General features: G+C 42.2%; 1 protein-coding gene across 1 annotated transcript in view; it reads left to right on the forward strand.

The window, feature by feature from the left end:
* rnf20 (ring finger protein 20, E3 ubiquitin protein ligase) overlaps positions 1-24447 on the forward strand; it is an 80307-nt gene that overhangs the window by 24210 nt on the left and 31650 nt on the right. Inside the window, exons 10-17 of the mRNA XM_083786106.1 lie at positions 6604-6723; positions 7348-7527; positions 8391-8526; positions 12505-12626; positions 13589-13751; positions 18395-18645; positions 22385-22530; positions 23397-23514. Coding sequence (XP_083642232.1) covers positions 6604-6723; positions 7348-7527; positions 8391-8526; positions 12505-12626; positions 13589-13751; positions 18395-18645; positions 22385-22530; positions 23397-23514 — 1236 coding nt within the window. The remainder of the gene's footprint in view (positions 1-6603; positions 6724-7347; positions 7528-8390; positions 8527-12504; positions 12627-13588; positions 13752-18394; positions 18646-22384; positions 22531-23396; positions 23515-24447) is intronic.

The following is a 24447-nucleotide window of genomic DNA, read 5'->3' on the forward strand; positions in this document are numbered from 1 at the left end:
GGCATCTTACTGGTAGTCATAATGTGTGTATTATGGTATGAGTTGTAGTTTGAGGAGATGAACTGATGAACTATTAATTATAATAATAACTAGAACTGCACTCTGTCGAGTGCATACTTGCTTGTTGCACACTAGTAGGCCATAAATGGCCAACTAGTGCGCAAGCAGAGCGCGCAAGTACTTTCGACCGCTGTAAACTGTTAAATCTGAACTGAACGTGGTATACTGTGGTTACTTTGCGCCAAAAACCGTGACAGCCAACCCGCCATTTTATGCGTATGCAAGAAAAACAGCAAATCTGTGCCTGGTTTGCTGGGACCAGATTACACAAATGACCATATTTCTTACGTCATCATTGAGAGCTAGTCATACAAATACACACACCACGTACTCTGGTCCCAGCAGATCAGGCACAATTTGCTATTTTATTTTTACTGGTTATGTATATAGTATACGTATGACTAGCTCTAAATGATGACGTAAGACATACATATACATATACATATACTATATAGTAGGGATGCACCGAAAGGGAAATTCTTGGCCGAAACCGAATACCGAATAGCCGAATACATCTTTGTTGCAAAGCTACCTGATTATGGCAAAAAATTATTATGGCAAAACCTAACTTAAATAATAAACACTTATGGGTCCATAAAACATTTATTCAGCACTTTTGAATGAATTCATTGTACATTAAATTCCAGACAATGTTTCTTTGCACACAACAAACTTTGAACAAAGTGCATTTTCTCTTTTGGTGTTAGCATCATGTTATACTTTAGCTATTGAAAAAGTGCAGATCTACAAGCTCATAGCGTGCCACGAGTGGCGCGCTACGAGCTTGTAGGTCTGCTATTTTTGAAAAATCGAAGAATTTAGATAGAAGACTTTTTTTTTTAAAATCATTCAGAACAATGTTGATAATAAAAGTGCATAAATAATTGTCTAGGCCTACAACAAAAACAAAATTGTGCAAATAAAGACTGTAACAGCCAGGCCTTCAAAAACATTGACAACACAACAATAACACAACAAACATTGTATCATTTAGATACCAAAAGTAGTAAAGTACAATATTGAACTCTGTAGGCTACTGTGATGCTAGTTTTCCCCCTACTGATTACCTGAGTGAATTATAGCTCACAATGAAAATGAGCTCATGAGCCTACCGGTATGTTAAAAGCCAGCGTTGCCTACTTCTTAAGGAACAGTGGCATGTTTTTTTAATGAACAGCAGCTTCTCTGCTTTATCACACATGAGTCTGTTCCTCTTCGCATCAAGCACATGAGCTGCAGCACTGAACAGTCTCTCACTGTCAGTGCTTGTGCACGGAGCACACAAATACTTGCGTGCCACCTTGGCCAGGTCAGGAAAGCGTTCTTTTCTCTCTCTCCAGTATCCAAGAGGATCCACTGGCACGTCCTCTACTGCGGCGGCGGCCTTTTCAGAGAGATAGTCATCCAACTGTTGAGCAGTTGAGCTTGTCACCTCCCTGGAGTGGTTTGAGAGAACAAGAAGGATGAGGTTTATTTAATTTAATTTTAAATAGGGACAGTGCATAATGGACATGAGTCAAATTGATTTAAACATGCAAATAAAATCATCCGACATGTCAAAACATTTACAAGATTGAGAGCATAATACTACTACTACTGAATATGTTCAGTGGGCCTACAGTAAATAAGTAAACCAGAACAAATAAATATTAAATAAGTAAGTCAGAACAGAGTAGCTTACCTCCTATCTGGGGTCGTGTTCTCTTCCAGGATCTCATTAAACATATCAGCCAAGGAAGGTGGTTTCCCCCCCGGTCTCTCCTCCTCCTCCTCCTCTGGTGTAGAGAGTGTTCTTTTTTCTGTGCTGTTCGTGGCTGCCTCGACCTCGTCTGCAGGCTGATCTGCGATAGGCTGCTCTCCAGGTGGGGTCTCCTTATCCAACGCAGCCTGGACCATGTTTCGTGCGTTCTGCTTTTTACCCGCATCAAAAAAAACTGTCTTTATATCGCGGGTCAAGTACAGTCGCGATGCAGTACAGGGGGTCAGAGTAGATAGCAGCAAAACGTGTGTTGACAGACTCCAAGACTGTACGTTTCATAGTTTTTACCCCACGGTCCGTTGCAAGTTCTTGGTGGAGAAGGCGCTTTAGAGCCTCAATCTGGGGTATGACGTCTGCGACCGAGGCGTCAGCTCTGCTAATGGCCCTAGTCATCTCTTCAAATGGGGCAAGAATGGAGATAATGTTCTGTATTAACATGGTCTGGAGTGAATGATGCGGGGAGATCATTATCGGCGCTGTATGTAGCCAAGACTCGCTTTTGGGAAAGGAGGCTGTCTAGCATGTAATAAGTACTATTCCACCGTGTACTCACATCTTGTTGGAACCGTTTCATTGGTCCACCAAGCTCATGCTGTATCGTCTTCAAGCGAGAATAGGCCAGTTGAGAATGCTTGAAATGGCCTACAATTCTTCTGGCTATGGCCACAGTATCTTTTACGCTGCGTTGAGCCAACACTCCCTCGTGCACGGCTAGTTGCCATGCAACGTGTGTGACCCCACTGGCCGTCTTCCATAGCTTTAGTCATATTTCTTGCGTTGTCGCTGACTATTGCGTGCACTTTAGGTGGGTCGATATGCCAGGTGTTGAACATACTGGCGAGTGTCGAGGTGATGTTTCGTGCTGTATGCGACCCAGTAAACTCTTGTGAATTCAGAAGAGTCTTTTGCAGTTGGAAATCCTTGTCGATCCATTGTGCGGTTAGACTCAACATGCTGGTGATGCTCACATCAGAGCTCCATATGTCTGTCGTGAAGCTGATTGCTGTAATATCAGTAGCCAAGAGCTCATGCATGTGATTTGCAACGATGTTGTACAGTTCGGGCAAGCATACATCTGCAAAATACCGTCTGCTTGGCAAGTTATAACGAGGCTCAATGGGACCGATAAGCCTACGGAACCCCACGTCCTCTACGACCGAAAATGGTTGATCATCCATGGCCATTAATTCCATTACCTTTCGATTAATGCCCTTTGCCTTGGGACCATCAGCAGTAAACTTTCTCGTCTTTTCAAAAACGTCCTCCACAGAACGGGTCGGTATGCTGGGAGCGGCGGTGGCTTTTCTTTTTCTTGCTTCACGTGTTGCTTCCTCATACTCTCTGTGTTTGTCCGGGTGTTTTTTTTTTTTTTTTTTTTTTTTAAGATAAAAAAGACAGTAGGCTGACAGGAAACGGGAGAGAGATGGGGGGATGACATGCAGTAAAGGCCGTGTCGGGTCCGGGAGTCGAACCCGCGGCACACTGCGACTGGATTACCAGTCCGGTGCCCAGACCGTTACGCTACGGCCTGGGCCAGGGTGTTTGTTTTTTAAGTGGTTGAGTAACGCCCAAGTGCTGAAAGTCTTTGTCGTTGTCCCCCCACGAGAAGCTTCAAATGCACATAGTTTACAAATAGCAAATCGAACGTCTTTCTCTGATATATAGAAAAATCTCCAAACGGCAGAAGACTGTGCCATGTTGGCGGTGAGCCATCAACCTACAGACTCTGTGCTTACTATTTAGCTAGGCTTAGCTAGTGCTAGGCTGCTAGCTGGCCAGGCAGCGTGTGGCTTGGCTGTGTGCGCGGCGCGCCGTGTTCACGTCATCACATGCAGTAGTCTCAACTCTCAAGACAGACTGTTACAGAGGGCGCTGTTTTTCATTTATTTTTTGATGATCGTCTCTCAGATTGGTGTTTTGACTATTCGGTGATATATGTTCGGCCTATTTGAGCCGAAACCGAATAGGCCGAAAATGAAAAAATAGCCATTTTCGGCCGAATATTTTCGGTGGCCGAATTTTCGGTGCATCCCTACTATATAGAGTATGTAGTTGTAAGTTGATTAGCGGTATACTGTGGTTACTTTGCGCCAAAATCCGTGACAGCCACCCGCCATTTTACGCTTATGCAAGAAAACAGCAAATCTGTGCCTGGTTTGCTGGGACCAGATTACACAAATGACCATATTTCTTACGTCATCATTGAGAGCTAGTCATACATATACACACCACGTACTCTGGTCGCAGCAGATCAGGCACAATTTGCTATTTTATTTTTTACTGATTATGTATATAGTATACGTATGACTAGCTCTCAATGATGACATAAGAAATATGGTCATTTGTGTAATCTGGTCCCAGCAAAACAGGCACAGATTTGATGTTTTTTTGCATTCACATCAAATGGCGGGTTGGCTGTCACGGTGAAAGAGACCGGGCGAACTTATTACTTGCGCGCTCTGCTTGCGCAAGTAATGATAACGTGTTCTACTATATGTTACAGTTTGAGGATTAACTGTTGATTATAATAATTAGTGTATTATATTGTTTCAGTTTGAGATGAACAGTGAACTGTTAATCATATTAATTATTATATTATGTTTACAGTTTGAGGAGATGAACAGTGAACTGTTAATCATATTAATTATTATATTATTGTTTCAGTTTGAGATGAACAGTGAACTGTTAATCATATGAATTATTATATTATGTTTACAGTTTGAGGAGATGAACAGTGCACTGTTAATCATATTAGTTATTATATTATGTTACAGTTTGAGGAGATGAACAGTGAACTGTTAATCATATTAATTATTATATTATGTTTACAGTTTGAGGAGATGAACAGTGAACTGTTAATCATATTAGTTATTATATTATTGTTTACAGTTTGAGGAGATGAACAGTGAACTGTTAATCATATTAATTATTATATTATGTTTACAGTTTGAGGAGATGAACAGTGAACTGTTAATCATATTGTTTACAGTTTGAGGAGATGAACAGTGAACTGTTAATCATATTAGTTATTATATTATGTTACAGTTTGAGGAGATGAACAGTGAACTGTTAATCATATTAATTATTATATTATGTGTACAGTTTGAGGAGATGAACAGTGAACTGTTAATCATATTAATTATTATATTATGTGTACAGTTTGAGGAGATGAACAGTGAACTGTTAATCATATTAATTATTATATTATGTTTACAGTTTGAGGAGATGAACAGTGAACTGTTAATCATATTAGTTATTATATTATTGTTTACAGTTTGAGGAGATGAACAGTGAACTGTTAATCATATTAATTATTATATTATGTGTACAGTTTGAGGAGATGAACAGTGCACTGTTAATCATATTAATTATTATATTATTGTTTACAGTTTGAGGAGATGAACAGTGAACTGTTAATCATATTAATTATTATATTATGTTTACAGTTTGAGGAGATGAACAGTGAACTGTTAATCATATTAATTATTATATTATGTGTACAGTTTGAGGAGATGAACAGTGAACTGTTAATCATATTAATTATTATATTATGTTTACAGTTTGAGGAGATGAACAGTGAACTGTTAATCATATTAATTATTATATTATGTTTACAGTTTGAGGAGATGAACAGTGAACTGTTAATCATATTAATTATTATATTATGTTTACAGTTTGAGGAGATGAACAGTGAACTGTTAATCATATTAATTATTATATTATGTGTACAGTTTGAGGAGATGAACAGTGAACTGTTAATCATATTGTTTACAGTTTGAGGAGATGAACAGTGAACTGTTAATCATATTAGTTATTATATTATGTTACAGTTTGAGGAGATGAACAGTGAACTGTTAATCATATTAGTTATTATATTATGTTACAGTTTGAGGAGATGAACAGGGAACTGTTAATCATATTAATTATTATATTATGTGTACAGTTTGAGGAGATGAACAGTGAACTGTTAATCATATTAGTTATTATATTATGTTTACAGTTTGAGGAGATGAACAGTGAACTGTTAATCATATTAATTATTATATTATGTTTACAGTTTGAGGAGATGAACAGTGAACTGTTAATCATATTAATTATTATATTATGTTTACAGTTTGAGGAGATGAACAGTGAACTGTTAATCATATTAATTATTATATTATGTTTACAGTTTGAGGAGATGGACAGTGAACTGTTAATCATATTAATTATTATATTATGTTTACAGTTTGAGGAGATGAACAGTGAACTGTTAATCATATTAATTATTATATTATGTTTACAGTTTGAGGAGATGAACAGTGAACTGTTAATCATATTAATTATTATATTATGTTTACAGTTTGAGGAGATGAACAGGGAACTGTTAATCATATTAATTATTATATTATGTGTACAGTTTGAGGAGATGAACAGTGAACTGTTAATCATATTAGTTATTATATTATGTTTACAGTTTGAGGAGATGAACAGTGAACTGTTAATCATATTAATTATTATATTATGTTACAGTTTGAGGAGATGAACAGTGAACTGTTAATCATATTAATTATTATATTATGTTTACAGTTTGAGGAGATGAACAGGGAACTGTTAATCATATTGTTTACAGTTTGAGGAGATGAACAGTGAACTGTTAATCATATTAATTATTATATTATTGTTTACAGTTTGAGGAGATGAACAGTGAACTGTTAATCATATTAATTATTATATTATGTGTACAGTTTGAGGAGATGAACAGTGCACTGTTAATCATATTAATTATTATATTATGTGTACAGTTTGAGGAGATGAACAGTGAACTGGAGGAGAACAGAGAACTAGCAGAGAATCGACTCAGTGAACTACAGAAACTAGAACAAGATCTACAGACGGTCAACATGGAGAACAACACTATGAAGGTATGTTATTATTATTATTATTATTATTAACCCATTCTGAACGGGCACCCATTTTGGTGTCGGCATCATGTTATGCTTTAGCTATTGAAAAAATAGCAGATCTACAAGCTCATATCGCGCCACCGAGTGGCGCGATACGAGCTTGTAGGTCTGCTATTTTTGAAAAATCGAAGAGCGACTGACATTTCTAGAATCTGATCTCAGGTCAGAATGGGTTATAATCAGACCAGTGTGTGTCCGGCGGAAACCTCGTATGAATCTGATCTCAGGTCAGAATGGGTTCATCAGACCAGTGTGTGTCCGGCGGAAACCTCGTATGAATCTGATCTCAGGTCAGAATGGGTTAATATTGTCTCCACCATGAAGGTGCAGACAAGGAGGAGACTAATTTTTTTTCTGGTGCTCCTTCATTTTGAAATTGGTAGCACAAGCGCTACCAAGTGAAAAAGTTAATTTCGAGCCCTGCCTCCCGAGTACCACTGTCTCAGTTCTCTCTCTGTGTGTGTGTGTGTGTGTGTGTGTGTGTGTGTGTGTGTGTGTGTGTGTGTGTGTGTGTGTGTGTGTGTGTGTGTGTGTGTGTGTGTGTGTGTGTGTGTGTGTGTGTGTGTGTGTGTGTGTGTGCAGGTGGAGCTGCTCAGCAGAGCGGAGGGCGTGGTGAAGGAGTCCTCCGAGTACCACTGCCTCCAGTCCCAGTTCTCGGTCCTCTACAACGAGTCTCTGGTCCTCAAAGGTCAGCTGGACGAGACGCGCTCCAGGCTGAACACCACGCGCACCGCCCGCCTGCGCCAGCTGGAGCACATGGAGGTAGTTCACCCTGACTCACCCAAAATGGCCTCTTATCCATGACATCTATAGCAGCGTCACTCACCCAAAATGGCCTCTATATCGATGACATCTATAGCAGCGATACTCACCCAAAATGGCCTCTATATCGATGACATCTATAGCAGCGTCACTCACCCAAAATGGCCTCTATATCGATGACATCTATAGCAGCGTCACTCACCCAAAATGGCCTCTATATCGATGACATCTATAGCAGCGTCACTCACCCAAAATGGCCTCTATATCGATGACATCTATAGCAGCGTCACTCACCCAAAATGGCCTCTATATCCATGACATCTATAGCAGCGTCACTCACCCAAAATGGCCTCTATATCCATGACATCTATAGCAGCGTCACTCACCCAAAATGGCCTCTATATCCATGACATCTATAGCAGCGTCACTCACCCAAAATGGCCTCTATATCCATGACATCTATAGCAGCGTCACTCACCCAAAATGGCCTCTATATCCATGACATCTATAGCAGCGTCACTCACCCAAAATGGCCTCGATCGGAAGGCGCTAACAGTGTGTATCTTCAGAATGATGAGGTCTCTCTCCAGAGGAAGGTGCTAACAGTGTGTGTGTGTGTGTGTGTGTGTGTGTGTGTGTGTGTGTCAGAACGATGAGGTCAGTCTCCAGAGGAAGGTGCTACAGTAACAGTGTGTGTGTGTGTTTCAGAATGATGAGGTCAGTCTCCAGAGGAAGGTGCTAACAGTGTGTGTGTGTGTGTGTGTGTGTGTGTGTGTGTGTGTGTGTGTGTGTGTGTGTGTGTGTGTGTGTGTGTGTGTGTGTGTGTGTGTGTGTGTGTGTGTGTGTGTGTGTGTGTGTTTCAGAACGATGAGGTCAGTCTCCAGAGGAAGGTGCGTACGGAGGTGTTCCAGTTGGAGGACACTCTGGCTCAGGTCAGGAAGGAGTACGAGATGCTGCGCATCGAGTTCGAGCAGACGCTGGCGGCCAATGAGCAAGCAGGTATTAAAACACCACACCCCCTAAACCCCGGGTTAGCCAATGGGCAAGCAGGTATTAACCCATTCTGACCGGGCACCCATTTTGGTGTCAGCATCATGTCGTGCTTTACCTATTGAAAAATAGCAGATCTACAAGCTCGTATCGCGCCACCGAGTGGCGCGATACGAGCTTGTAGGTCTGCTATTTTTGAAAAATCGAAGAACGACTGACATTTTTAGAATCTGATCTCAGGTCAGAATGGGTTCGTCAGACCAGCGTGTGTCCAGTGGAAACCTCGTATGAATCTGATCTCAGGTCAGAATGGGTTAAACACCACACCCCTAAACCCCGGGTTAGCCAATGGGCGAGCGGGTATAACCACCCCTGGGTTTCCAATTCAAATCTTGAGTTGACTAAAATCTTGACTAAATCTTGACTAAAATCGTATACGTATTCGACTGAACCTCAACTAACAGATGATTTAACTAACTTTGATGAATTGAACAATGTGGACCCTGTTGTAAACAAGTGTAATGCTTAATTGGGTCGTCCACTCACAGTTAACAGTCTTTGTATTGAGTTTGTGCTTAAAATGTACTGTAAATTCTACAAACTGTTAATAAATATTTCAATCAATCAATCAATCAATGAACTCTGAATAATGACTACAGTAGGCTTAACCCATTCTCGGGGCGGGAACCCCTTTTGGTGTCGGCATCATGTTACGCTTTAGCTATTGAAAAATAGCAGATCTACAAGCCCTGTGTATCCGATCTGATGCTGCTCACCCACTATACGGAGAGTACGTCCTTCTCCCATCCGGCCTTCGCTTGCGAGCCTCTTTATTGTGCCACAGAAAACAGGCACAAACATTCCTTTGTCCCGGTCTCTATTCACACACTGAATGCTGCTGTGGGTAGATCTAGGATATACAGTTGTGATCAAAAGTTTACATACGTTTGTAAAGATCATACTGTCATAATAGTCCTTACTTTCCAATAATTTGTTAAACTCTTATTTTTCTGTGATAGGTTGATTGGAGCAAATACTTCTTTGTCATACAAAAAAAGTCTTGAATTTATTTGTATTTTTATGAATGTTTTAGGGTTTTCTGAAAATGTGACCAAATCTGCTGGTTCATAAATATACATACAGCAATTATATTATGTCCCATGGTCATGTAGAAAGTTGTGTCAATCACATTAGCTTTGTGGCATGGCCTCTTAACTTAAACTGAGTGATTATGATTGACTACTTCTGGTGTGTTCACTTATCTGAGCCTTATTTAGGGCTCGTTTGGCCACAAACAATAAAATGGGAAAGTCAAGGAGCTCAGCATGGATCTGAAAAAGCGAATAATAGACTTAAACAAGTCAGGAAAGTCACTTGGAGCCATTTCAAGTCAGCTACAGGTCCCAAGATCAACTGTGCAAACAATTGTTAGTATAAGTAGAAACTGCATGGCACAGTTGTGTCACTGCCACGATCAGGTAGAAAGCGCAAGCTGTCACCTGCTGCTGAGAGAAGATTGGTCAGGATGGTCAAGAGTCAACCGAGAACCACCAAAAAGGAAGTCTGCAATGAGTTAGATGCTGCTGGAACACAGGTGTCAGTGTCCACAGTCAGGCGTGTTTTACATCGTCATGGGCTGAGAGGCTGCCTTGCAAGAAGGAAGCCCTTGCTCCAGAAGTGACACCTTAAGGCTCGACTGAAGTTTGCTGCTGATCACATAGACAAAGACATGGCCTTCTGGAGGAAAGTTCTGTGGTCAGATGTGGTCAGATGAAACAACATTTTAGCTATTTGGCCACAATGACCAGCAATATGTTTGGAGGCGAGAGGGTGAGCCCTTTCACCCCAAGAACACCACACCGAGCATGGTGCTGGTAGTATTATGCTCTGGCCCTGTTTGGCTGCCAATGGAACTGGTGCTTTACAAAGAGTAAATGTAATAATGAAGAAGGAGGATTACCTCAAAATTCTTCAGGACAACCTCAAATCATCAGCCAGAAGTTTGGGTCTTGGGCACAGATGGGTGTTCCAACAAGACAATGACCCCAAACACACGTCAAAAGTGGTAAAGGAATGGCTAAATCAGCCTCAAATTAAGGTTTTAGAATGGCCTGCCCAAAGTCCTGACATAAACCCCATCGAGAACAAGTGGAGTTGTGGATTGTGATGAAAAAACAAGTCCATGCCAGAAAGCCAACAAATTTAGATGAACTGCACCAATTCTGTCAAGAGGAGTGGTCAAAGATTCAGCCAGAAGCTTGCCAGAAGCTTGTGGAACAATGTGGATGGCTACCAAAAGCGTCAAATTGGGGTGAAAATGGCCAAGGGACATGCAACCAAATATTAGCATTGCTGTATGCATATTTATGAACCAGCAGATTTGGTCACATTTTCAGAAAACCCTAAAACATTCATAAAAATAAAAATAAATTCAAGATTATTTTTGTATGACAAAGAAGTATTTTCTCCAATCAACCTATCACAGAAAAATAAGAGTTGAACAAATTATTGGAAAGTCAGGACTATCATGACAGTATGTCCTTTACAAACGTATGTAAACTCACAACTGTAACCTTATGATGAGCACTTTCACTTTTCACTGTATTATCTCGTGCCTAATTGATCTTTTATTTTTTGTTATTCATGTCCTCACTGTATTGCATTACTGCTTGTTTTTTTTTAATGTTTATGCCTTGCTTTTCTTTTTTATTCTCCATTGTTCTGTAAAGCACTTTGAGCTGCATTTCATGTCATGAAAGGTGCTATACAAATAAAGTTTTATTATTATTATGTGTATGCACAACATGCACTTTTATGACCCATCGCAAAGCACTTTAACGCCTGCACATTAACCCATTCTGAACGGGCACCCATTTCGGTGTCAGCATCATGTTATGCTTTAACTATTTTTGAAAAATCGAAGAACGACTGACATTTCTAGAATCTGATCTCAGGTCAGAATGGGTTAATCAGACCCAGTGTGTGTCCAGTGGAAACCTTGTGTGAATCTGATCTCAGGTCAGAATGGGTTAATGTATTGTCTATGCTGCAACACAATTTGCCCTTCAGGGACACTAAATAACCTTGAACCTTGAACCTTGTAAAATGTCTGTTTGAAAATGACAGTTTTCTGAAAAAGCTATAGAGCACCGAAGTCTGACGTCACTTCCAGTAGAGGGCGTCAGTCCCCAGGTTCATGTATTTGTTTAGTTGCATTGAAATCCCCATTGAGGCGATTTTAGATCGCCTCATATAAGAACTGTGTTTGAAAAATAAACATGTCACCCCGGCCGCTTCACTCATATGGACATGAAGAATCAACTGACTGAGAGAAAACGCTAATGTTACTGCTGCTGAATTAGTTAGATTTTCGCTAGAAGCAGACTGTATCATATATGAGTGACTGACTGTTGCAAACGATACAGAGACACCTCCCTGACAATATAACGATACAGAGACACCTCCCTGACAATATAACGATACAGAGACACCTCCCTGACAATATAACGATACAGAGACACCTCCCTGACAATATAACGATACAGAGACACCTCCCTGACAATATAACGATACAGAGACACCTCCCTGACAATATAACGATACAGAGACACCTCCCTGACAATATAACGATACAGAGACACCTCCCTGACAATATAACGATACAGAGACACCTCCCTGACAATATAACGATACAGAGACACCTCCCTGACAATATAACGATACAGAGACACCTCCCTGACAATATAACGATACAGAGACACCTCCCTGACAATAACGCCGAGACAGCTTGTTTATTTTTGGACCACAATGCTTATAGTAGACGATATTAAGATCACCCCATGTTATTCTCCATAGAGAAATTACTTCCGCGATTCCAGGGGAATGGAAGGGATGAGCAGGTTACGTCAGGACTTCGGTGCTCTATAGGTGGTCCATTTGACCTCTGACCTCTCTCTCTCTCTCTCTCTCTCTCTCTCTCTCGGTCAGGACCAATCAACAGAGAGATGCGTCACCTGATCAGCACGCTGCAGACGCACAACCAGCAGATGAAAGGAGAGGTCGTCAAGTTCAAGACCAGGCTGAGAGAGACTCAGTCTGAACTACACCAGGTCTGTCTGTCTGTCTGTCTGTCTGTCTGTCTGTCTGTCTGTCTGTCTGTCTGTCTGTCTGTCTGTCTGTCTGTCTGTCTGTCTGTCTGTCTGTCTGAGGCTGAGAGAGACGCAGTCTGAACTACACCAGGTCTGTCTGTCTGTCTGTCTGTCTGTCTGTCTGTCTGTCTGTCTGTCTGTCTGTCTGAGGCTGAGAGAGACGCAGTCTGAACTACACCAGGTCTGTCTGTCTGTCTGTCTGTCTGTCTGTCTGTCTGTCTGTCTGTCTGTCTGTCTGTCTGTCTGTCTGTCTGTCTGTCTGTCTGTCTGTCTGTCTGTCTGTCAAGACGAGGCTGAGAGAGACGCAGTCTGAACTACACCAGGTCTGTCTGTCTGTCTGTCTGTCTGTCTGTCTGTCTGTCTGTCTGTCTGTCTGTCAAGACGAGGCTGAGAGAGACGCAGTCTGAACTACACCAGGTCTGTCTGTGTCTGTCTGTCTGTCTGTCTGTCTGTCTGTCTGTCTGTCTGTCTGTCTGTCTGTCTGTCTGTCTGTCAAGACGAGGCTGAGAGAGACGCAGTCTGAACTACACCAGGTCTGTCTGGTCTAGCCGATCAACAAGCTCACAACGCGACGCGTTGTGAGCTTGTTGATCGGCTATTTTCAGCAAGTGTAAAAACGCTCATTACGACGGCATTTAAGACCCGCCAAAATACATTTTAGTCGACTAAATCAACTGTAGATTTAGTCGACTAAAATCTTATGACATTTAGTCGACTAAAACTAGATTAACACTAATACATTCCAGGTGACTAAAATGTGACTAAAACTAAATTAATTTTCAGTCCAAAGACTATATGACTAAAACTAAAATAGAAATTTGCTGCCAAAAACAACACTGTATAATAGTATAGTAGCCTAATCTCTTCATAATCCGTGTTGCTCCGCCCTGTCTCCTCTAAACCAATCCGCTGTCTCCTCACAGGTGCGAGCGGCGAAGGGCAGCGGCGTCCTCCAATCACAGAGCGGCGCGGAGGCGGACGTGAAGGAGGAGACCGCCTCCCCCCCGGCCCCGCCCCCCGTCGCCACGGAAACCGTCCCCAAGGTGGAGGGGAGCGACGGCTCGGCCACGCCCAACAACAGCTCCGGTAACCAATCACAGCCATCCGTGTTACAAAACGCACCGAGCGGGCCAATCAACATCAATGTTACAGACAGCCAATCAACATCAATGTTACAGACAGCCAATCGACATCAATGTTACAGACAGCCAATCGACATCAATGTTACAGACAGCCAATCGACATCAATGTTACAGACAGCCAATCGACATCAATGTTACAGACAGCCAATCGACATCAATGTTAGACAGCCAATCGACATCAATGTTAGACAGCCAATCGACATCAATGTTACAGACAGCCAATCAACATCAATGTTACAGACAGCCAATCAACATCAATGTTACAGACAGCCAATCGACATCAATGTTACAGACAGCCAATCGACATCAATGTTACAGACAGCCAATCGACATCAATGTTACAGACAGCCAATCGACATCAATGTTAGACAGCCAATCGACATCAATGTTAGACAGCCAATCGACATCAATGTTACAGACAGCCAATCAACATCAATGTTACAGACAGCCAATCAACATCAATGTTACAGACAGCCAATCAACATCAATGTTACAGACAGCCAATCGACATCAATGTTACAGACAGCCAATCAACATCAATGTTACAGACAGCCAATCGACATCAATGTTACAGACAGCCAATCGACATCAATGTTACAGACAGCCAATCGACATCAATGTTACAGACAGCCAATCGACATCAATGTTACAGACAGCCAATCAACATCAATGTTACAAGGGTTCTGTACAATGCAGAATGAGTCTGTGATGTGATAGGTCGGTTTATATCACGCAGAATGAGTCTGTGATGTGATAGGTCGGTTTATATCACTCAGAATGAGTCTGTGATGTGATAGGTCGGTTTATATCACACAGAATGAGTCTGTGATGTGATAGGTCGGTTTATATCATGCAGAATGAGTCTGTGATGTGATAGGTCGGTTTATATCATGCAGAATGAGTCTGTGATGTGATAGGTCGGTTTATATCATGCAGAATGAGTCTGTGATGTGATAGGTCGGTTTATATCACGCAGAATGAGTCTGTGATGTGATAGGTCGGTTTATATCACGCAGAATGAGTCTGTGATGTGATAGGTCGGTTTATATCACGCAGAATGAGTCTGTGATGTGATAGGTCGGTTTATATCACACAGAATGAGTCTGTGATGTCATAGTTAGATCTACAAGCTCAGACAGACACACAGACAGAGCTGTGTGCTTTGCTCCAATGAAGTGGCGCGCATGCTTGAAATAATAAATAAAAGGTTGACCAATGGGCTTAGGGCCCTTTCTGACCAATTTAGTTAGTTTATTTATCTGTCATTCACAGTACAGTACATTTCAGAATGAGGGTTTACACAATTAGTTTAATGGTCATCTCTCTCTCTCTCTCTCTCTCTCTCTCTCTCTCTGTCTCTCTCTCTCTCTCTCTCTGTCTCTCTGTCTGTCTCTCTCTCTCTCTGTCTCTCTCTCTCTCTCTCTCTCTCTCTGTCTCTCTCTCTCTCTCTCTCTCTCTCTCTCTGTCTCTCTCTCTCTCTCTCTCTCTCTCTCTCTCTCTCTCTCTCTCTCTCTCTCTCTCTCTCTCTCTGTCTCTCTCTCTCTCTCTCTCTCTCTCTCTCTCTCTCTCTCTGTCTCTGTCTCTGTCTCTGTCTCTGTCTCTGTCTCTGTCTCTGTCTCTGTCTCTGTCTCTGTCTCTGTCTCTGTCTCTGTCTCTGTCTCTCTCTCTCTCTCTCTCTCTGTCTCTGTCTCTGTCTCTGTCTCTCTCTCTCTCTCTCTCTCTCTCTCTCTCTCTCTCTCTCTCTCTCTCTCTCAGTTAGTTAGTTTATTTATCAGTCATTTACAGTACAGTACATTTCAGAATGAGGGTTTACAGAATTACAGTTTGACTGAAAAGGTTTAGGCTGAAGCCGATCAAGCTTATTATGCCCACCTTATTAAAGGGATTGTGACATTAAAAAAAAGGTTTTGGAATTGTTCTTGTTTTTTTTTAGGTTTTCTAATCTCAATTGCACCCAAAAAACATGAACTTTTAACATTCAGTAGATTTTCTGTGATCTGGGGTTTTCTGGCTCAAACAGGTGCTCTGATTTGCCGGCAGTAAGTGACATCACTTACTGCAAATCCCATGTATGTCAATGGGATTTGCCAGCAGATGTCACTGTTTCACTGTGTTGCCTGTTTTCATTGTAGCTCAAAAGGCCCAAAAAACCCCAAAGAAAACTTCAGACCACAGAAAATCCACTGAATGTTCAAAGTTCAGGTTTTTTGGGTGTAATTGAGGTCATAAAACCTAAAAGAAAAAAGAAAAATAAATGAAAATGAATGTCATAAAACCTTTAATGATCCAAATAATAAAGGAAAGAGGAACAGAAAACAAACAAAAAACAGGAACAGTAGCAACGGGGAAAACGGATTCTCTGTAGTGATGTGCTTCTTAAATACCAATGATGAACAGAAAATACATATTTACCTTATACTAGTTACGTTACGCCCACATAGATTTAGCTTTTCTTTTTATTTTTATGCATGCTTTTATATTTGAAGTGGTATATGTGGTATACTTTTACTGCATATGTGTTTGTATATTTAGGTTTGAAGTGGTTACTTTACTTTATTTATATCATTTTGTAATATCTACTGCCTAATAGTGCCTATATGCATACTGTATATATATTAAAGTGATGTTATATATTTCTCAATTATCATACAATTACAATTTACAATTTAGGCATTTATCAGACGCTCTTAATCCAGAGCGACTTACATTAAGCAAGAACAAAAAAGCATGGGAATACATCACATAAAAACATTTATCAAGAAACATGCGTATATGCTTTATATGATCTTTTAAATGTTCTTATGGAGTTGCTCTCTTTTAGTTGTGTATTGAGTTCGTTCCACAGATTCACCCCAATGGCAGACAGACATCTCTCTTTTGTGTTAGTCCTTGAGATTTAGATTATTTTGAATATTCCGGTTTCTCTTGCGTTTGTATCTACTCTCCAGTGTTGTTTTTGGCAGCAAATTTCTATTTTAGTTTTAGTCATATAGTCTCTTGAATAGTTTTCACTTAGTTTTAGTCACATTTTAGTCACCTGGAAATGTTCTAGTGTTTAGTCTAGTTTTAGTCGACTAAATGTCATACGATTTTAGTCGACTAAATCTACAGGTGATTTAGTCGACTAAAATGTGTTTTGACAGGCCTTGATGTCGTTGTAATGACATATTTTACACTTTGGTTGCATGCTGAAAATAGCAGATACAATCTCACAGCTGCGACGCGTTGTGAGATTGTAGATCTGCTATTTTCAGCATGTAACCCAGCATAAAACTGGATCTCTTGTCCACTAGTCCCTTCCTAACATTTTAGTCTAGTTTTTATTTGTTGACGAAATTGTCAGTATATTTAGTCTTAGTTTTAGTCACCATAGATTCATTTTAGTTTTAGTCAGTGAAAAAAGGTAGTCGACGAAAAATTTTCGTCTTACAATTTACAATTTACAATGTAGGCATTTAGCAGACGCTCTTAATCCAGAGCGATTTACAATAATCAAGAACAAAAGCATGGGAATACATCACAAAAGCATTTATCATAAAACATGCATATTATGAGACTATACATATAAACTATATATATATATACTACTATGCTATACATATGTACTATGGCGTGCTATGCCTATATACAATGCAATTATAGTGCTGTCTACATAACATGCTATAAGTCTGTATAAAATGCTATCTAAGTCTACAGAAATGCTATCTAAGGGGGTAGGGTAAGTGCTATGGGCCATGATGGAGTCTAAAAAGGTGGGTTTTCAGACTACGGCGGAAGATTGGGAGTGATGCTGCAGTTCTGACTGCAATGGGAAGTGCATTCCACAGTTTTGGAGCCAGAAGGGAGAAGAGTTTGGGACGTGTGGAGCGTTGTTGTCCCGGCGTTTTTAGTGAGGGTACTTCCAGTTTCCCTGCGTTGGCTTATCTGAGTGCGCGGGAGGGTTTGTAGGGTTCAATCATACTTGCAAGATATGGGGGAGCCATGCCTTTGGTTGCTTTGAATGCCAGCATCAGAGTTTTGTATTCTGTGCGGGCAGCGACCGGGAGCCAGTGGAGGGAGCGGAGCAGGGGGGGAGACATGTGAGAATTTTGGCTGGTTGAAGACCAAGCGAGCTGCGGCATTTTGGATCAGCTGGAGAGGCTTAAGTGCACATGCTGGTAGGCTTAGTTTTAGTCGACGAAAACAACACTGGTTGGAAGTAGCTTATTGTAGATCTTATACATTATTAGCTGTGTTGAGGTTGACGAGGTCTTCAAGTTTCAGTGTGTTGTTATTTATAAATAGTGTATTTGTAGGTGCACAATATTCAGCCAGATTAATTATCTTTTGTAGATATATTATTGTTTTGTATGCGTTTCCCCAGATTTCAGCACAGTAGGTTAAATAAGGCAGTATTAAGGAGTTATAGAGTGATTTTTTTATTAATAATGTATTTCATTTTATACAGAATTGCAATGGTTTTTGATATTTTGGTTTTTAAATTGTCTATATGGTGTTTCTTAGGGCCGTTTCTGTACTTGACCAATGGGCTTAGGGCCGTGTCTGTAGTTGACCAATGAGGAGGTGTCATTGGTCCTCCTCCTACAGGAGTCTCGGTGAAGACAGAAGGAGGAGGAGCCTCCGACGCTGCAGAGACGGCCGTGAAGCAGGAGGAGGACAAGGAGGACAGGAAGGAGACCAAGGAGGACAGGAAGGAGACCAAGGAGGACAGGAAGGAGACGAGCAGCTCCGTGAAGAAGGAGGAGAAGGAGAGAGGAGGAGGAGGAGGAGGAGGAGGGGGGGAGAGGTCGACCCGCAGCGGGGGAGGAGGGGGAGGGGCCGTCGTCAAGGACGAGAAGGTAAGGTTGATTTCGTCGATTAAAGCAGCGGTTCTGGGTGCGTTTGGTTAGACATACCGTTGGTCTGATATGTCGAACCCTAACCTCCCACACAGCGCACCTAAACCTAACCTTAACCCTCTCCCAGGGCTCGACAGTGCGACCAGGTAGTCGCATATGATACTAAAAATAGCACCGTGCGAGTTGTAGAATTAAATTTGTTGCACTGGTGCGACTACAGAATCTGACAATTAAGGCTCTGATCCCGCAATACACATTCTATTAGTTTCAGTTCTATACCTACATTTATATTTGTAGTACGGCGGTGTCGTTCGCCAAAAAGAGCAGATCTACAAGCTAACAACGTGTCGAGGCTCAATGCATCCTTAGCTTGAAGATCTGTTCCCCTTGCTTCCACCGCACCGCCCTCGGCCCTCCCCCTTTTAGCACTCTGTGCTCATGTGCTGTGTGTCTGTTGTTCCCTCACAGGCAGCACAGTCTGTGTGTCTGTTGTTCCCTCACAGGCAGCACAGTCTGTGTGTCTGTTGTTCCCTCGCAGGCAGCACAGTCTGTGTGTCTGTTGTTCCCTCGCAGGCAGCACAGTCTGTGTGTCTGTTGTTCCCTCACAGGCAGCACAGTCTGTGTGTCTGTTGTTCCCTCACAGGCAGCACAGTCTGTGTGTCTGTTGTTCCCTCGCAGGCAGCACAGAGCGTCAGAGTGAACGCAGCATGATAGCGTCCCCGGCACGTTGAATACTAAAGTTATTTGTAAAGTTCGAACGCCAACTTTTAACCAAACGCGGGAGAAACACTGTGCACGGCTGCACGTGCACGCACAAATAAAGAGTGCACGTGCGCACGCACATGACGGATTATTATCGATCAAAACAATCCTTAGCGTCGCTTACAAAAGCATGTGTTGCACAGCATGAATGATAAGTAATCACCGACCTGGCTGGATAAATATCAGTGGTCTATCCATTGTGTGACCTGATTAACGAGCAACGGTAGGCAGCTGAGTAAGTTACCAGCTTAGTAAATTAATAGTCTACCGTAGCTGTGTGTCAGATGTTCTGTCTGAAGCAGTCAAAGCCAAGGAGAATGTTACAATTTAATTCACAATCGATCATCTTGCCCAGCATCGAATATCACATGATAGAACAGCAGGATAAAAACGGATAGTCTGTCTATCCATCCATGCATCCATGAGCAACATAGATAGATAGCTATATAGATAATAATTTAATTTAATCTATCTATCTATCTATCTATCTATCTATCTATCTATCTATCTATCTAACTATCTAACTATCTAACTATCTATCTATCTATCTATCTATCTGCATAAAAAAACAAATAGTCTATCAGCATAAAAACAAATTGGCTATATAGATTATATAAAAATAAACATAAAAATTATATCCTGATGAATATCAATATTCTGATAATTGCTGAAAAGATATTGTGATATAATATTTTGCCATATTGCCCGTCCCTACCTCATATCACTTTATTAAAGAGAAATCACACCTGGGTGAAGTGAGGGACACTCTTATCATCATACATCATCATGGATCATCTCGTACATCAGAATACCTAGCTGTGATTGGTTTAATAGCTGATTTGCTCGTTTGCATATGATGTACATATGACATTTTCCTTTCAATTTTACAATTTACAATTTAGGCATTTAGCAGACGCTCTTAATCCAGAGCGACTTACATTTCAATGTCATTTAATGTTTTGATGTTTAATTTACGTCATATTTAGTGGAATTTTGACTAAAATTTCTCCGTTCATTGCCAATGGCAAATATTGAGACGTGTGTGGACCATAGACTGTAAAAAATATGGACAAAGCGTTCCGCGGGTCTAACATGAACGTAAAATGAAGCCTGTAATAATATGCTTGTAAGTCGCCATCTTTCTAGATCCGTTTGGTACCAGCTGGCCATTGGCTGGCTCCGTTTTGTACCAGCTGGTCATTGGCTGCCCAGACAACGAGGCGGGACTTCCCCCCTTCTTCTCTGTTGGTTTTTATTTTGACTCGAGTGGGAGGAGAAGACTCTTGAGTGGGAGGGGAATCCCGATCATAGACTGTAACGGTAGCCACGCCCCTCAGAACATACGCGACTTTATGGTCATTTTTTTAATTAATGGGACCATAATTTTCCAAAAAGAATATTATGACATTAGAAATGAGACTTTAAACTAGTGACTGGAAGAAGAAAGTATTCATGACGATGTTTATTAAGGTAATACAGTCTAGGTGAAGTTGGGCCAAAATACATGGGCCTCTATGGAGCTATGGGGCTTTTTGGGTCCAGTCCAGCGCCACAACAGGCCATTATATGAACTACCGATTTCAAATGAGGCTTCACGAAATATCTGGCTGACTGCCCCCCTGGTGTGGACAAGATTTAGTGGACATTTGACCTGAATTCCCCTTTCATTGTCAATGGCAAATCATGAGATGTGTGGGGACTAAAGCTATGCATACCGGTATACATAGGAGCGGCTAGCGCCCCTCAAAAACACATTATTTGATAACTTTTCATCGTGCTCCTAAAATAATTTGTGTGCTACTAGATTTTTCAACTTAGTCACACACGTGCTACTTGGAAAAATGCTAAGCGTCAAGCCCTGCCCTCTCCCAACCCTACACGCACCCCTCACCAACCTTAATCCGGTCGTTTTAACGCACCCCTCACCAACCTTAATCCGGTCGTTTTAACGCACCCCTCACCAACCTTAATCGGGTCGTTTAAACGCACCCCTCACCAACCTTAATGCAGTCGTTTTAACGCACCCCTCACCAACCTTAATCCGGTCGTTTTAACGCACCCCTCACCAACCTTAATCCGGTCGTTTTAACGCACCCCTCACCAACCTTAATCCGGTCGTTTTAACGCACCCCTCACCAACCTTAATCCGGTCGTTTTAACGCACCCCTCACCAACATTAATGCGGTCGTTTTAACGCACCCCTCACCAACCTTAATGCAGTCGTTTTAACGCACCCCTCACCAACCTTAATCCGGTCGTTTTAACGCACCCCTCACCAACCTTAATCCGGTCGTTTTAACGCACCCCTCACCAACCTTAATCTGGTCGTTTTAACGCACCCCTCACCAACCTTAATCTGGTCGTTTTAACGCACCCCTCACCAACCTTAATCCGGTCGTCTTAACGCACCCCTCACCAACCTTAATCCGGTCGTCTTAACGCACCCCTCACCAACCTTAATCCGGTCGTTTTAATGCACCCCTCACCAACCTTAATCCGGTCGTTTTAACGCACCCCTCACCAACCTTAATCTGGTCGTTTTAACGCACCCCTCACCAACCTTAATCTGGTCGTTTTAACGCACCCCTCACCAACCTTAATCCGGTCGTCTTAACGCACCCCTCACCAACCTTAATGCGGTCGTCTTAACGCACCCCTCACCAACCTTAATCCGGTCGTTTTAATGCACCCCTCACCAACCTTAATCCGGTCGTTTTAACGCACCCCTCACCAACCTTAATCTGGTCGTTTTAACGCACCCCTCACCAACCTTAATCTGGTCGTTTTAACGCACCCCTCACCAACCTTAATCTGGTCGTTTTAACGCACCCCTCACCAACCTTAATCTGGTCGTTTTAACACACCCCTCACCAACCTTAATCTGGTCGTTTTAACACACCCCTCACCAACCTTAATCTGGTCAAATGTACACCCTAACCCTAACTAAAGGATACTTACTCTGTGTTCATTGGACAAGGACAAGGCCGGAGGGGGCGGCGGAGGCAGCAGCAGCAACCAATCGGAGGAGTCGACGGCTGCGGCCGGGGATCAACGCTCGTCCGTGATTGGTGGACCCAAGAGGAAGGAGGTGGAGCAACTGAAGATGGTCCGGGCCGAGCTCAAGTAGGTTCTTCTGGGACCGGGGTGGGTCCACACTCACTCCAGAGGACCACTATAGTTCCACACTCACTCCAGAGGGCCACTATAGTTCCACACTCACTCCAGAGGGCCACTATAGTTCCACACTCACCCCAGAGGGCCACTATAGTTCCACACTCACTCCAGAGGGCCACTATAGTTCCACACTCACTCCAGAGGGCCACTATAGTTCCACACTCACTCCAGAGGGCCACTATAGTTCCACACTCACCCCAAAGGACCACTATAGTTCCACACTCACTCCAGAGGGCCACTATAGTTCCACACTCACTCCAGAGGGCCACTATAGTTCCACACTCACCCCAAAGGACCACTATAGTTCCACACTCACTCCAGAGGGCCACTATAGTTCCACACTCACTCCAGAGGGCCACTATAGTTCCACACTCACCCCAGAGGGCCACTGTAGTTCCACACTCACCCCAGAGGGCCACTATATTTCCACACTCACTCCAGAAGGGCCACTATAGTTCCACACTTGCACTCCAGAGGGCCACTATAGTTCCACACTCACCCCAGAGGGCCGCTATAGTTCCACACTCACTCCAGAGGGCCACTATAGTTCCACACTCACTCCAGAAGGGCCACTATAGTTCCACACTTGCACTCCAGAGGGCCACTATAGTTCCACACTCACTCCAGAGGGCCACTATAGTTCCACACTCACTCCAGAGGGCCACTATAGTTCCACACTCACTCCAGAGGGCCACTATAGTTCCACACTCACTCCAGAGGGCCACTATAGTTCCACACTCACTCCGTGTGTGTGTGTGTGTGTGTGTGTGTGTGTGCGTGTGTGTGTGTGTGCGTGTGCGTGCGTGCGTCTGTAGGAAAGCCCAGGAGTCTCAGAGGGAGATGAAGCTGTTGTTAGACATGTATCGTTCGGCTCCCAAAGAACAGAGAGATAAGGTCCAGCTGATGGCTGCTGAGAAGAAGGCCAAGTCTGAGGTACTCTATTACTAATACTACTCTATTACTAGCACTACTCTGTTACTAATACTACTCTATTACTAGTACTACTCTGTTACTAATACTACTCTATTACTAGTACTACTCTGTTACTAATACTACCACTCTATAGAGCGTCGCAGTCCCGCCCCCTCGAGAAACCCGGAAAATAAATCCCCGTTAATTTCCCTCATAGACTTTTCAGAAAGTATTTATTTAAAGTCGTTTACACCGTGTCAAATCATGATAACAACAAACACCATTTTTCAGGCCAAACAAAGAATTAGAAAGTAGGAAAAAAACGGCAGGTTACAACACTTTCTTTTTGTTGTTTTTCTTCTTTGTAATTCTTTGTTTGGTCCAAAATATTGTGTGTTGTCATGATTTGTCACGACAAGAGTCTGCTTCGTACGACGCTTAAAAGGTCTTTAAATAAATACGTTTTGTCCTCAAAGATATGGGGCCTGATAAGAATATTCAGAATTTTTCCTATTTTTTTTTGTTGGCCCGTTCGCCTTTCCCTTGCCGTACGCTAACGCTCTGGGCTCATATTAGCTTGCCGTTGACTCCCATGTTAGCGCGGCGGAAAGAATGACTCGTCTCTCCTAATCCAGGGCGCTCTCCGTGGTGATGAACGGATCGATATGCTGGCGCTTCATTTCTGCTCCTCATCCGTCTCTCTCCCGCAAAATATGAACGCTTTTTGGATCACATATCGTATAAATTAAAATGATCGCAATGTAAGCTATAGCAATGTAAAGTCAACTTTTTTTAGTAGATTGTTTCCGGGTCATGGCTTTCAGAGTAAAAGCGCTGAGACAACCCCGCCCACCCAGAGCTCCTATTTTGAAGCACTTCCGGCACTGATAGTGTTTTAACGATGTTATAATAATAATAATAATCATCGTCTAACAGGCTGAGGATTAGGGTTAG

Source organism: Protomyctophum parallelum, assembly GCF_964188405.1.
Source record: "Protomyctophum parallelum genome assembly, chromosome: 16".
NCBI lineage: Eukaryota > Metazoa > Chordata > Actinopteri > Myctophiformes > Myctophidae > Protomyctophum > Protomyctophum parallelum.